The following is a 15403-nucleotide window of genomic DNA, read 5'->3' as shown; positions in this document are numbered from 1 at the left end:
AGTTAGCAGATGCATACACCCATGTCATTGCTTATTAACACTAACCCCAAAATAAGATAAAACAAAGCAATACCATCTCATCCCAGCACAAAGGGTCAGAAGTCTATGATCACCTTGTTGAATATTTTAAAATGGTTAAATAAGCAACTAACAAGCCATCAACAATGGCAAACAAACTATTCGTCCATTTCATATAAAAAGTAAGAGTTCAAATTACCAACTATAACGAGCTGGATTTATACACTCTGCACCAGTACTGGCATGAGACACACTACCTTGAAATCCATTTCATTAATGGAAGGCATGCATAGTTAGGCAGGTTCAACATATATATATATATATATATTCTAACAGGGCATGGCAATATTGGTCATGATACAGTAGTTGTATTTGTTGATGTAAAATTAATGGTTTATGCTGCTATGCAAGCTATTTTATGTCTACTAAATTTGTATCCTCATTTTATGTTCTGTGTCTCTTAAGATGCCATCTAGTCTTTATCCGTAAAGTCTTCTCATAGTTTCTTTTCATTGGAACTTCTCGATTTCGATAGACTTTCATTTATGTGCAAAAATTCCTACCTTACATTGTTTTAGACTTTCGATTTCAATAGACTTTCATAAACTGGGTTGTGTAGCATACCAAAACATGATATGCAAATGACAATGTGTAAAATAGATGTATTACTTTGAGGACCACTTGCAAGAGATGAGCCTACCGGAATCTCAATGACTTAAAATGGTACCAATAGTAATAGGATTATGTAGTAAAATAGATATTCAAGAATAGTAGAAACAACAATAACTGTTTAGTTTAACCAAGATATTTTTGCAAGCTTATATACACTATTGAACCATGAGGAACTTTAGATATCTAGCATATACATTACATTTTATGATAACCATCCACCTCACACAAGTTCTTGGAGTTAAATTGTTGGTGGACCTCATTCTTGGCAAGTCACGCAATGATAAACATAAAGAGGGAGTAAGGATGTAAAACCTTGATCCTACACATGCATCCTTTATCCACTACCATCTGACCTTAATAAACATTACTGACCACCACACAACACTATTATTAATTTAAGTAACCAAACTAATTAGTTAGCAGATGCATACACCCATGTCATTGCTTATTAACACTAACCCCAAAATTAGATAAATCAAAGCAATACCATCTCATCCCAGCACAAAGGGTCAGAAGTCTATGACCACCTTGTTGAATATTTTAAAATGGTTAAATAAGCAACTAACAAGCCATCAACAATGGCAAACAAACTATTCGTCCATTTCATATAAAAAGTAAGAGTTCAAATTACCAACTATAACGAGCTGGATTTATACACTCTACACCAGTACTGGCATGAGACACACTACCTTGAAATCCATTTCATTAATGGAAGGCATGCATAGTTAGGCAGGTTCAACATATATATATATATATATATATATATACATATATATATATGTATATATATATATATATATATATATATATATATTCTAACAGGGCATGGCAATATTGGTCATGATACAGTAGTTGTATTTGTTGATGTAAAATTAATGGTTTATGCTGCTATGCAAGATATTTTATGTCTACTAAATTTGTATCCTCATTTTATGTTCTGTGTCTCTTAAGATGCCATCTAGTCTCTATCCGTAAAGTCTTCTCATATTTTCTTTTCATTGGAACTTCTCGATTTCGATAGACTTTCATTTATGTGCAAAAATTCCTACCTTACATTGTTTTAGACTTTACATCAGCAATTATTCCTTGGATAGCATATGATTTCAGGGAATTTAAATGCTCATCTTATAGATTATCAAATCAGCCAAAGCTCACAAACAAATCAAGGAATAATTGCTGAAGTAAATAAACAAACATCATGATTGAAAATTCACAGTACAGTTTTTGAATGATGGTATATTTTCAGATAAAGCGAATACAAAATTGTCGAATAAGTAAAAATTGTTGCTTCGGTATCCTTACATTACAAACCAAGTATATGTTTAGCTTCTACAGATGGACATTTAGTACTTTTCACTGGAAAAACTAGGTCATTTCGAGAACCGTTCAACTACTGTATCACCAATGTAACTTCAACAAATCAAAAAACTAAACATGCTAGTTTATAGAAAAAAACAAATAAAACACCCTAATCTTAAGAGTTGATTATATCAGTTAGTATATATCCTTCAAATCCTAAAACTTGATTTAACAGATGATAAAACAAACACCTTCAAAGTTCTTCAGCTCTTCCACAGATAAAACCCTGAAATAAGAGAAAGAAATCGTATCAGATTTATACCAGATAAAAATAAACCTAAAATGAAATCAGAAATAGAAATCACAATAGATTTATCAGATGGAAAAACCCTAAAATTAAAAACCCCAATGAAAAAAACAGACGATGATTGATTGAATAAAAAAAAAACTTATGATTGAAATAACAGATCGAGAAATTTGAATACTAACTGATTTGAAACTTACGATTGAAATAACAGATCGAAAAATCTCTTTGATAAATTTCTGGTATCTTCTGCGGAGGCAACGAGATGAGAAACGAAGAGAGAAAGAGAAAGTGAAAAAAATGTAATGAGTGTACTCGATGAAACCCTTATCTCTTCACGAGCTTATCTCTTCAGGGGAGGAATAATACTCTAGCTTAGTGAACTTGGGTGGAAAAAGGGGGCACACGGCTGAATGGCACACACACAATAATATCTGTTACCGGCTCTAGTGTCACCAAGCGTGTGACTGGCACACGTAAAAAATTAGCCTGATACTATTCGTAACATTTTCCTTCTGTTACGAATCTGGAAAAATTTTCGTAACGGCTCCTCCCTGTTACGTCTAGGTTGTAACGGCCATTTGTAACATAAAAGTTTGTAACGGCTGTTGGGCCGTTACAAAATTTAGTTGCAATTCGGGGAAAATGGTGTAGTGATTCGATTGAATCGACTCATGAACTTTATAGCCACGATTTTCATACTGCATTCCTTAATAATTTAAGTTTCATGTTCAGAGCACATCTTTAGATCATAACCCACTCAAGTACGCAAGCAAGTTCGCAGACTTAAGGAAACCGACAAAGCTTTCCAAACTTAGCAGAAAATCTCGGCAAGGAGACTTCCGCTAGTTCACGGACTAGGTTCGCGGACTGAGTTCGCGGACTAAACACACAAACGAGTTTTTGGAAAATCCCAACAGAAATTCTCGGCAAGAGAGCTTCTGTCAGTTCGCGGACTGAGTTCGCAAACTGAGTTCGCGGACTTGGCAAAGCCAATTCCCCCGGTTTCTCTCAATCAACAAAGTTCGCAAACTTCAGATTAAGGAATAGGACTTATGCACATATATATTACCACACAATGCTTATATCCATCATTGGTTATATTGACCTAAACTCTCATTCCAACCATTGAAACATTCTTAGAGGACGTTATATAGTTGATACACTATTTCTCGTCAAAGCGATTTTCAAAGTGATTGAAACATTATGACTTTCGTCATTAGGTGAAGATAAACCCGATCAAAGCGAAACGCTTTAGTAACACATGATTTCGAGATATAGATAGGAGAGATATACTCAGCTCGAAATATCAAATGTGTAAGATCCAGTCTATATAGCATACGAATTTTGTCTCATAAGAAGTAGGAGATAGAAGAGATAGACTTTTGAGTGATAGATAAGTTCAAGTCTCCACATACCTTTTTGTTGACGAAGTTCCACGGTTACTTGAGTAGATCTTCGTCGTTGTATGATGAATCGCCATGAAGTCCTTGAGCTCAACTACACTTTTCTATCCTAGTCCGAGACTTAGCTATGTAGACTAGAAATCAAGACTCATAGTTTTCATCACAAACATTGACAAACATGCTTGATATAGCAATGCATGCGAGGTCGACCGAGATGGAAGAAGGAGAATATTTATGTTGCAATTACAAACTGGGATCATATCAAATCGTTTAGAGCCATATGAAGTTACGACTATAAGATGGACGTGGCGAGATCAACATTTTTACCACCAAAAGGTGATGCATGATTATTTTAATTAGGATTGTGTCTATTCCGATGAGGATTTTCAGCAACGATTCTGCACGGGCCACAACTTGAGGAAAAGGATTATTGCCGAGATTTGTCAGGTACAACCTTTATTTAATTATTAGTATGGTGCACGACATGTACGGGGCTTTAGTCCCGAACAAAAGGTCACTGCGGCCCTCCGTATACTATGTTACGGGTTACCAGCGTATTTCACGGATGATTACATCCGTATTGGGAAAACAATCGCTTTTAGGTATCCCAATTTGTTTTGCGAACAATAGTCGAGCAATTTGGTCCAAACTTTTTAAGAAAGCCTACTCAGGAAGATGTTCAAAGAATAACTGCAAAAACCACCGCGAGGGTTTTCCAGGAATGCTAGGTAGTCTTGAATGCATACACTGGACGTGGCATGCGTGTCCGGTTGAATGGGCAAGCCAATATAAGGGTCATTATCCAAAACCAACTGTAATTTTGGAAGCTTCAGATTGAAAAAGCGGGGGTCTAACAACCACAACGAATCGTTCGACAATCTATATGGACTAACTCCAATATAATTCCAAGAGAATCAACTAGACAGTCAGACTCAATCAAGAAAATATATCCAAGAGTTATATCTCAACTTCTCAATACAATCTGCAATCGAACAGATAGAAATCTGTGAGCCCGATTGATATGAGAAATATCTTGAACGGTATCAAAAACCAATGTTCAAGTGTCAATCAATTTCTATCAACAACCAAAGGTTAGATTTACCAATTGACTAAACTATGCACAATATGTGAAATTTTATTATATAAACAAATATAATGCGGAAAGGAAATAACACAGACACCAGAAGTTTTGTTAACAAGGAAACCGCAAATGCAGAAAAACCCCGGGACCTAGTCCATATTTGAACACCACACTGTATTAAGCCGTCACAGACACTAGCCTACTACAAGTTAACTTCAGACTGGAATGTAGTTGAGCTCTAACCAAGTCTCACACCGATTAAGGTACACTCGCGTTCCTTACACCTTTGAATTCCAACAGGACTCTACGCACCTGATTCCCTTAGATGATCTCACCCACAACTAAGAGTTTCTACGACCCAAAGTCGAAGACTTTATAAACAAATCTGTCTCTCACAGCTATTCTGATAGATAAACTTGTCTCTCACAGAAATACCTACGAAGTTTTTATTCCTTCTTTTGATAAATCAAGGTGAACAGGAACCAATTGATAATCCGGTCTTATATTCCCAAAGAACAGCCTAGAAATACCAATTGGTAGTAGAACAAGTTATTGTGGAATCACAAAGAATGAGACGAAGAGCTTTGTGATTACTTTTTATATCTTACCTATCGTCTCGAGCCAATATTAGAGAGGATAATACTCAATATGATAGAACAAGTAAGATCAGAACACGCAACTACAGAGAAAATAGTTGAGTCTGGCTTCAAAATCCAAATGAAGTCTTCAAGTTGTTAACCTATAATGGTTATAGGAAAAACATAGGTTAAAGGAGAATCGACTCTAGTACGCAACTAGTATCACATAGGAGGTGTGGGGATTATATATCCCAGTTTCTAAAGTTCTCCCTTATATAGTCTTCAAATCAGGGTTTGACAACTTTGAAACAAAACAATCAATATTTACCGTTAGATGAAATCCTGATTTAAGATTCAAGCTAAGTTTGCTCAAAACCAAAGCAATATCTCTCTATAGTTATATGGTCTTATCTTGTTACACACATATGAAATATACCTTCATTGAGATATAGGTAACCGTACCTAAACGTGTATATTGAGTTGGCTCAACAATAGTTAACCGAAGTTATCCATATGAACACTTTTGTATTAACCGCATTCATCTAAAACTTCTAGATCAAATGATAATAAAATAAATCTTATTGTGTTACTCATATAGTTGTTCAATTGTTTATATTCTCACAGAAGCATAAAAGGCAAATTGAAACAAAATCGGATTTGATTCAAGAGAATCAATTCATGAACATTTAGCCACGGTTTGCAAAGATTGCATTCCTTAATTTATAAATGTATTTGTTCATGAGTATGAAATCATACTTATAAACCAACTCAATTTGCAAACGGGTACGCAAAATGAAGTTCCGGACTTTGGTCTTGTCCGATAGTTCGCAAACCGGTATTCATACTGTCTTCCCGGAACTAACTCAGGTAGAACCGTTCGCATACTGGTACGCAAACTTGGTTCCCGGACTTTAACAGTTAAAACCGTTCGCATACTGGTATGCAAACTTGGTTTCCGGACCTGAATCATACCACAATAGTTTGCATACTGGTATGCATACTGTGTTATATCCAGATAATGGTTATTTGTTCTAAACTCCCATTTCAATCATTGAAACATTCTTAGAAGATGACAATAGATGTCTCACACAAACTATTAGCTTATAAGTAATTTTCAAGTGATTGAATAATCAATACGAAACATTCTGAGTCGACATCAAATGATTGTCTCACACAAATCATGTAAGATGTTTCAAGGAAATTTTCACATGATCATCTTTTAACTTATTATTTAGTTTCCAACAAATAAATTGTTTCCGACTAAACTCGTGAAGAATAATGATGAATGTAGCTAAAGAAAAAAGCTTCTAACACATACTTCGAGAAAAATATAAGCGAGTTAAACTCAACTCGAAATGTCAAATGTGTATAATGTAAAAGCTTATATAGCTATACGAATTTGTCTCAATAGGAGATGGAATAGAATAGACTTTTTAGTGATAGATAAGTTTTAGTCTCCACATACCTTTTATTGATGAAGTTCCTCCAAGCTCTCCTCAGTAGATCTCAGTCTTCAATCGATGAACGCCGTGAAGTCTAAAGCTCAACTACACATTCTATCCTAATCCGAGACATAACTTTAAGTAGACTAGAAATCAAGACTTATAGTTTTGATCACCTAAACTTGACAAACAAGCTTGAGATATCAACGCTTACGAGTTCGACCGAGCAGTGCTCTAATACAGCTACTTATGATTATTGGTTTTGGTATGCTTTTTTTGGACTTACGGGTTCAAATATCGATCTCAACATTTTATATAAGTTACCATTGTTTGAAGATATTAACAATTGGATCACGCCGCATTGTAATTTCACCATCAACGGTCATCACTACACTCAGGATTATTATCTAGCAGACAGAATCTATCCAGAATGGTCAACTATGGTTCAAGCTTATATTCAGGTAGTTGTTGGACTGACGATTTCGAAGGATATGAAGTACTTTAACACCCAACAAATGAAATACACAAAGGATGTTGAACGCGCTTTTGGCATGCTGAAAAAGAAGTTTGCCATCATAGCTGGGCCGTCTCGCTTTTTTGATCTTCAAGAAATGAACAAAATTATGCTGACTTGTATTATTCTACATAACATGGTCATTGAAGAAACCAGACGTGACCCAACCTGGACTAATTTTCCAGATGAAGATTTGAGTCCGAATATTGTGGTGGAGCATGGACGTCCGGCAAGAGAATATACACTTGCCACTAATAGACTCCAAAACCGGGGAATCTATGGACAACTAAGCACCTTTGGGATTTAAAAGGAGCAAAAGACAATGTGTGGGGGCAAGGCATGAGGAGAGGAAGATAAATGTTATTTTCAATTGAGTGTTGTTTATTTTAATTAATATGTTTTTTAACTTAAAATTGTTTGTTTAAAAGACTACACTTAAAATTAAAATTAAGGCAATTATATTAAAAGTAATTTTAAATAAACAAGTACAATTAAATTAAACTTAACTAGTAAACAAGAATTAGAATCAGTTATCAAGACTGTATTCATCTTCGTTTTCTTCTGAGGCATCATCTTCGTCTTCTTCCACATTATGATACTGGCTAGTTTGTTGAGGGACTTGTTGTTGTTCGGCCGCGACTTGTTGTTGTTAGGCCGCATCCATTTCCTTAGTACATACAAAAAGTTGTCGTTCATTCATTGTTGAAGTGTTCAAGGCGAGTAACTTGTTTAGCTTACAATCCCTGTAGTATTATTCTCGTAAAAGACGACTTTTTCTTTGTTGATTTATAACAATGCCACGGTCCCTGGATTTATTTGCTTTTATCTTCAACTCGGATTCCTTGTGCTCATCATAGTTGAACTCGTTTGAACCTCCTTCTAATGCTCGTTGGGCTGCGTCTCTCGCTGCTTTTGCAGCTTTCTGACCCCCTCTTCTTCTTCTTCTTCTCTTGACGTTGGTGTTAATGTCTAGATTAGAGTTGTGTTGTTCCTGACTGCTTGGAGACCCGGTATATGGAGATCCAGTTCCTTCAGATGAGGAATCAGGCCCATCATTATGAAAATCCTGCGAGATTGGACCATGTGGCGATCTTTCAGGCACTTTATTACCTTCCAGCAAGTATGGATTAAACTTGTTAAGCACCCGAAAGAAGCGCGAGATCAAAATTGAACTCGCGTCTTTCCAACAGTTATGCGCAACCTGCACACAAGAAGGTATAAAGACAATATTCAATCTAAATTATAGCATCCGAGATCAACTACCTCACAGTTAAAGCAAATTTGGTAGGTAATTATGGAACCACTTGCATGCACCCCGCTGGACCAACATCGTACATGCAATTATACACAAAGATTATCTTACATACCAGAAGGTATACAAACAATAGTCAATGCAAAAAAAAATCTAATATGTAATGTTTTACTTATTGGGTCTATTTTGGTGCGAGTAAAGTTGCACTACTTAAGTGGAAATTGTGAGTTCTTTGGGACTACAATTTGTTAAAGAGTTCTTCTGCCACCTCAATTTAGTTGTATTTCTTAATTGTTCGAATTTTTTTCGAATGCTGATTGGCCTAATTTAATCACCTAGCTGAAAGACTAGGAACTTTTCAATTTGAGTTAATAGATTATGTATTTGACTGTCTTGCTACATTATAGACGTAGTTCGTAAGCTAACCCGGATTCAGTTGCCAATCTGCAACTAGAAGGTATAAGAGCAATACTTAGTATAAATTATAGCATCCCAAATTAATTACCTCACAGTTAACGCAAGTTTTGTAGGTAATTTAACAAATTAATGGATGATGGGATAATCTAAATATGCCTGGTCATTTCTGGAAATATTTATGGAAAGTTAATTTTTTTTTAAAGAATTAAGCTCTTTTTCTTGAAATGTCGTCTTCAAAATGCTCGTACAACCAATCCCAGTTTTTTTGCGTATAGTGAAAGATGATTCTCCTACATGCTCATTTGGGTGTGATGCAAAGTAAACAATAGAATATCTCTTCTTTTACTATCACTTTGTTGAATCAGTATGGGCTCTACCACCAGATCATATTATTTTCCATCTTAACAATTCCATAAAATGTCTTGATATATGTAAAATCCGAATGGGAACCTAGTAATTTAATTTCTATAAAATTAGCGCTGACCAAAAATGGTTCATTTGGAAAGAAAGATGTAGAAAAGTGTTCCAAGGAAAATAGAACTCACCAATATAAGTTGCATTAGCTATACAGAGACACATGCAGTTTTGGAACTTAAAAAATAGAAATTGCCCGACCTTAAATAAACCATGACAACCATCAAATAGAAGGACACATAAATGTAGATGCAGATTGGATATCTAAAGATAGACCCTATAATTTTGCTCTAAAACTAAGAGATGATGCATGAAACTTTGTAAATGGAAGACCAGGACCATTGAACATCAAATCCTGAAGAAGCAGAAGTTGTAGGCCTTTTATAGGCAGCGCAATCGACAAAGGAGAAGAACTTCAAATAGCTTCATCATACAAGAAGACTACAAGAGCTTGATAAATAATCTGAATGAGATCACAACTCCTATCTTTTGACAATGCAAGGCTATTTTGGAAGAAACAAGAAATATTGTTGATTTTTGTTATAATTTTTCAGGGTTTTACTTTGTTCACAAATCAAGTGATGCAGTGCCTGATACATTACCAAAACAAGCAAAATACTTTAGTTGCAATCTTAATTGGGATTCTATCTGTGCTCTTTGCATTTCTCAGAAATTATTAGTAAATAAAATCTAAGTATTAGGAGTGGCTTCATCTTCTCCATATCAGTGGCTACTAACACCTCAAGTTAGCTCTTTTTAATGAATGTCCAATTTGCAAAGAAAAAAAAGAAAAAAGGATTCTCCATCTGCTTGATGAAGCGATAATAGTTGACATTTTGCTCAAAGTTTTTTCTTCATCTCCGCAACACATCTACTTTCGCAACATTAAACCGATTGTAAAGCCAATCTTTAGAATTCTCCATCTGCTGGATGAAGCGATAGCTGTTGGAATTTTGCTCCAAGTTTTTACTTCATCTTTGCAACACATCTGTATTTGGTGCTTCACTTTCGCAACCTTAACAACATGTCGGTTTGCATCTGACTCGACTTCTAGATCTGAGTCAATCACTGACTCGACGAGAGTAGATGTCAGACCGTTTGTTTTTTATTTTGAATCAGATCCAACTCGCCACCTGACTCAGACCCTTTTGATTCAGGTAACAAGAAGCCCCTGATTCATGTGGCCAATCTTTGACTCACATATTTTTTGAGTCAGGCGAATCAGATCTGACTAAGTCAGATGTGATTTCAATCGGATTTAAGCGAGTTAGATCCAGGCAAGTCAGATCCACACAAAGAAAATAAACAACAGGATGTAAGCTGAATTGTGGCTTTCCCTTTGGCAAACATGAAGCCGCCAGCGGCTTTGACAGAAAACGGTGTGATGTTTGGGGAAGTGTAAGATAGGTGTGAGAATTATTACGTCCTCCGTCTAGATAGAATATCCCCAATCCCCCAACTGCATAACCGCAATTCCCAATCGAAACGACTGTTCAAGAAAAACAGAGAAAGTCAAAAAAGGGAAAGCCACTTTATTTATTTTAAATAATAATCAAATCTAGGGTTTCCATCAAGAAATTCAAATTTATTAAAATCAATGTCTACATCGTCAAACCCAATCGATCCAAATCCCGCATCAAGGAGGAGAACAACAGTAGTTACAGAGAAGAGATCATCCAATTTCGAAATGGCAGCAGAAGGAGGAACTTCAATTGTATCTGAACAGATCAGAAAAGCAGGAGAAACCACTTCAATCGGTGGAGATAGAGATAGAAATGTATCATCATCTTCTTTGAAGAAAGGGGGTTTAGTGAAGAAGAAGACAGTCTTGGTTACAAAGAGAGTACCTTTATGGAAGACAGTGATCAGTGTATTAGCCAAGAATTTTATACTCATTCTTGTCCTTTTGGGGCTTGTTCAAATGATAAGGAAATTGGTTTTCAAGGATGGTGCTGGTGTTGGTGATGGTGGGATTGTGGGGATTACTGAGTTTGAGGGAAGGATTGCAGAAGTGGAAGCGTTTTTGAAGACAACTACTAAGATGATGCAAGTTCAAGTTGAGATTATGGATAAGAAAGTTGAGAGTGAAATTAGTGGTTTAAGGAGGGAAATTGGGAAGAAGATTGATGAGAAAGGGAGTTTGTATGAGTCTGAATTGATGAAATTGGGTGTCAAGACTGATGAATTGGAGAAAGGTTTTGGTGAATTGAAAGAGAAGGGTTTCTTTACCAAACAAGATTTTGATAATTTTTTGGAGGAATTTGAGAAGGGGAAGGGTGATGGGAAGGGTAAGGAGGGAAATGAATGGAGTTTGGATGATATTAGAGGTTTGGCTAAAGAGATTGTTGAGAAGGAAATTGAGAAACATGCTGCTGATGGGCTTGGAATGGTTGATTATGCATTGGGTTCTGGAGGAGGGATTGTGCTTGATCATTCGGAACCTTTTATATATAAGAAGGGTTTGGCTTGGATTCCTTTTAAGAAGCAGTTTGGGATTCAGAAGGATGCACAGATTATATTGAAACCAAGTTTTGGGGAACCTGGTCAATGCTTTCCTCTGCAAGGAAAGAGTGGGTATGTGATAATTAAGCTTAGGACGGGGATCATTCCAGAGGCTGTGACTGTCGAACATGTATCTAAGGTATTGTGACTAGCCCCACATTGTTCTAACATTCAATTATAGTTATACTGATATGTAATGCCTGTTACATCTTTTATGCATGTTGTAGAAAAGTAGGTATGAAATTTATGATTTAAGTTTGTTGGAACTTGGAAGGGAATCATTTTAGATAAAGTAGTATATTTAGTTTTTTTTCTTCATCTGTTTCATTTATGGATCTTCGTTGCAAATTAGCATGTTTTATCTGAATAGTTTGCACTACCTCCTAGCTTCGTGAATTTGTATTTGATAACTTCCTCCTGGTTTGCTCACATGCCTCCTAGATGGATGAGTATGATAAAGAAATATAGTAGACGGACCAAAACTGCAGATCATGCACGTATTCTGTCATTATCAAGCCACACAATGAGATCTTTTACCGTAGTTGCTGCTGTGTAAACGAAACATACTTTTTTTTTATTATCCTGTATTGGAAGTCATAGGACCTGGTAAATTGTTCATTGGTTAAGGAGGATGCTGAAACCATATCCTTCACCTCTCTTTGGCCTCAGCTAGATTTCGAACTAGTATCACAATAAGGTCTGGCAAGTTAAGCATGTATTGAATTTGGTTGATTATAGACTAATAATCTATAAATGAGTCACTGAGTAAAGCCAGGTACATATGTGATGCTAATAGTCTGTCTGCTCCAAAGGCTGTAGAATATGAAATAGGTTTGCATTAGAAATCATAAATCCTCCTTACATGACGCATATATTTCCATTGCTGCACCTACTTCTTCACTGAGGTAGTTGACTCTGCTTTCACCTTTGTCATAGAGTTTATTTAATGAGTTTGGAACTGGTTGGAGACCATACATTCTTTCGAATTTTATGCTCTATAACACTAGAACTGAATAAGTAGAGTCTTTTTTCATAAATTCTTAAATAACTGTTTCAGCAAGTTTTAACTGGATGAATTCTGTAATCTATGAAACTTAGGGCTGTGGAAGGAAATCAAGGGGTATTTAAATGATGCTCCTCAGATTTTCTTCCTTGAAAAATAGTTGCTTGGCTGAAGGAGTTTATTGAACCACAGCCTTTGCTGTTAAGTAGGTAGTGTTGTATGAAACTCCTTGCGAAACTAATTGGTTATGAGCTTTTGCTGTTCAATCAGCTCTAATCATTTTGGCCACACTATAAAAGTAACAGTAACCATAGCTTTGCAGGTCTCCTCTATAGTTACATGATATGATGAACAAATATGTTGGATATTCTCTGTCGTTATTGTTTTGTTTATGTTTCTTTCTAATTTGGTTTGTATTATAATGGTGGTATATAAACAGAGTGTAGCCTACGACAGAGCAAGTGCTCCAAAGGACTGTCGGGTCTCTGGTTGGTATCAAAAGATTGGGACAATCGGTACCGGTGCTGGCGACGCTGATCTATCTCATCAGGGTGAGAATATGTATACGCTGTCTGAGTTTGCTTACGATCTCGACAAAAGTAATGCGCAGACCTTCAAAGTGGAGTCTGGAGAAAAGCAAGTCGTCAACATGGTCAGATTTGACTTCTTTTCAAACCATGGAGCTTCTCACACATGCATTTACCGCCTGAGGGTTCACGGCCACGTCCCTGTCTCAGCCGTGAAATCTGAACTTTGATCTGCTTGTTCATTCACAAGGAAGACGATGAACTGAATAACAACTTTTATATCCAAATGTATTTGTCTGTATCTTCCGCATGGGAAACTTGTTAGAAGCACGGGTTTTATTAGTAGTGCTTGTGATTATTTGCTTAAGAAAAATACGGATCAAAAACATTTGTACTAAATATCCGTTATAAACGTTGTATTCTGGCTTCTTTTCTATTGGCAAAAACTAGCTGGTAACCAGGCCCATTACTCTTTACACGTCCAAGGTCCAAGGAAGTGGGACCTGGAATGTGCGGATCCCTGGGCCTGCCTATAATGAACATTCAAAAATACAGACGGGAGAGAAGCTGAGAAGAGCATTACCAAATTTTCGCGTGAGAATTTTTGTAAGTACGATTTTTATTATTTTTGATGTAAAATCTTTTGATATTTGTTGTTTTTCTTTCAATGTTCATAGCTAATTTTTTAGACTAAGGTCTAGGATGAAGCTTTGTATGCAATTGAATGTTAGGTATTAATAAAAGATTTAATAATGTTCATCATTGTCTCATGATGATAATACGTTTTTTAAATCGGAAAAAGTGGTTAAACTAAAAGGCACACAAGACGTGGGCTGTGAAGCACGGACACATCAGATTCGTTTCCGTGTCCGTGTCGGACGCACTATGGACACATGACGCGGCCACGACGCCCACACGACGCGTGTCGGACGCATCAAAATCCGTGTCCTCACTTGACGCACGTTGGACGCACATTGGACACACATCGGACACACTCGGACGCACGTCGGACGCATATGTTACCCTCTATCTTAAATTCCAAAAAAAAAATTTTTTTTATCAAAACTCATCTCTCTCTCTCGTCTATCTTCTACTCTCAGAACTCAGAAGAATACCCCTTCCCACAGTCTCCCTCACCTTTACTCTTCTCTTCTCAGATCTAAGTTGATCATCCGAAAATCAACTTATTTAGTTTTTTACAATCATTTTCTAGTTGTTATGGCTTTATCTCGTAGTTGTTTACATTGAATTTGAAGGTATGTTCTCTTTCTTTTACTCTCCCTTCTTCCTTCTGATTTGCATGATTTTGTTGAGTTATTGATTTTTTGTTCTATTTTCAATCTATTGTGAATTTGGGTTGTTGCTGTATTTGGTGAATTTGGGTTTTGTTTTGATTTTAGTGGTGGGGATCATGTGTATTGTCTACTGTGTAGGTTTTAGGGTTTTTTTTGGGGCCTTTGGGGGAATTTTTGGTCGTTCATTGAATTTGAGCTTTATATATAATACTTATAATTTATCTTTTAATTTTCTGCTTGTAATGATTTTATGCTTGTATTTTGATGGCTATCATCTCTTTAATTTTGATGCAGATAGCCAGATATGAACGAAGAGGTTTTAAGCACTACTCCGCTATGGAGATATGTGACTAAGAAGGATAAAGTTAAAGGTGGTGGTAATTGGAATTTTGTATGTAACCACTGTCAAGTTCCATATTCGGGTTCATATTCAAGAGTGAAAGCACATTTGTTAAAGATTCCAGGCTCTGGAATTAGAATATGTCCAAAGGTCAGAGAACATAAACTTCAGGAAATGAAACAATTGAGTGATGAAGCTGAGGCCAGAGCAAAAGCATCTAAGTTTAAAAGTGTGCCTCTGCCAACATGTGGATCAGGTAGTGGTTCTTCTTTTGCGTCAAATTCTTCATCACTTGTTGAAGATCCTAGGAAGAAGAAAAGAGGGGTTGAGAGCCCAATA

At 36.2% G+C, this 15403-nt stretch overlaps 1 protein-coding gene across 1 annotated transcript; it reads left to right on the top strand.

Moving 5' to 3' along the window:
• Positions 1-10864: 10864 nt before the first annotated feature.
• On the top strand, positions 10865-14016 carry LOC113284464 (SUN domain-containing protein 2-like). The gene is made up of 2 exons (XM_026533926.1): positions 10865-12038; positions 13342-14016. Exons 1-2 carry the CDS (start codon positions 10995-10997, stop codon positions 13657-13659), a joined length of 1362 nt encoding a protein of 453 aa, XP_026389711.1. The 5' UTR covers positions 10865-10994; the 3' UTR covers positions 13660-14016.
• Positions 14017-15403: the final 1387 nt, after the last annotated feature.

This window comes from Papaver somniferum, chromosome 5 (genome assembly GCF_003573695.1).
Source record: "Papaver somniferum cultivar HN1 chromosome 5, ASM357369v1, whole genome shotgun sequence".
NCBI classification, from domain to species: domain Eukaryota; kingdom Viridiplantae; phylum Streptophyta; class Magnoliopsida; order Ranunculales; family Papaveraceae; genus Papaver; species Papaver somniferum.
Note: the sequence above shows the minus strand (reverse complement) of the source record. Positions and strands in the feature narration are given on the sequence as shown.

Bases quoted from the DNA above. Each gene is read 5' to 3' on its own strand.
- LOC113284464 (XM_026533926.1), top strand. From the start codon at position 10,995: ATGTCTACATCGTCAAACCCAATCGATCCAAATCCCGCATCAAGGAGG. The intron at 12,039-13,341 runs GTATTGTGACTA...GTATATAAACAG, and splicing joins CTGTCGAACATGTATCTAAG to AGTGTAGCCTACGACAGAGC.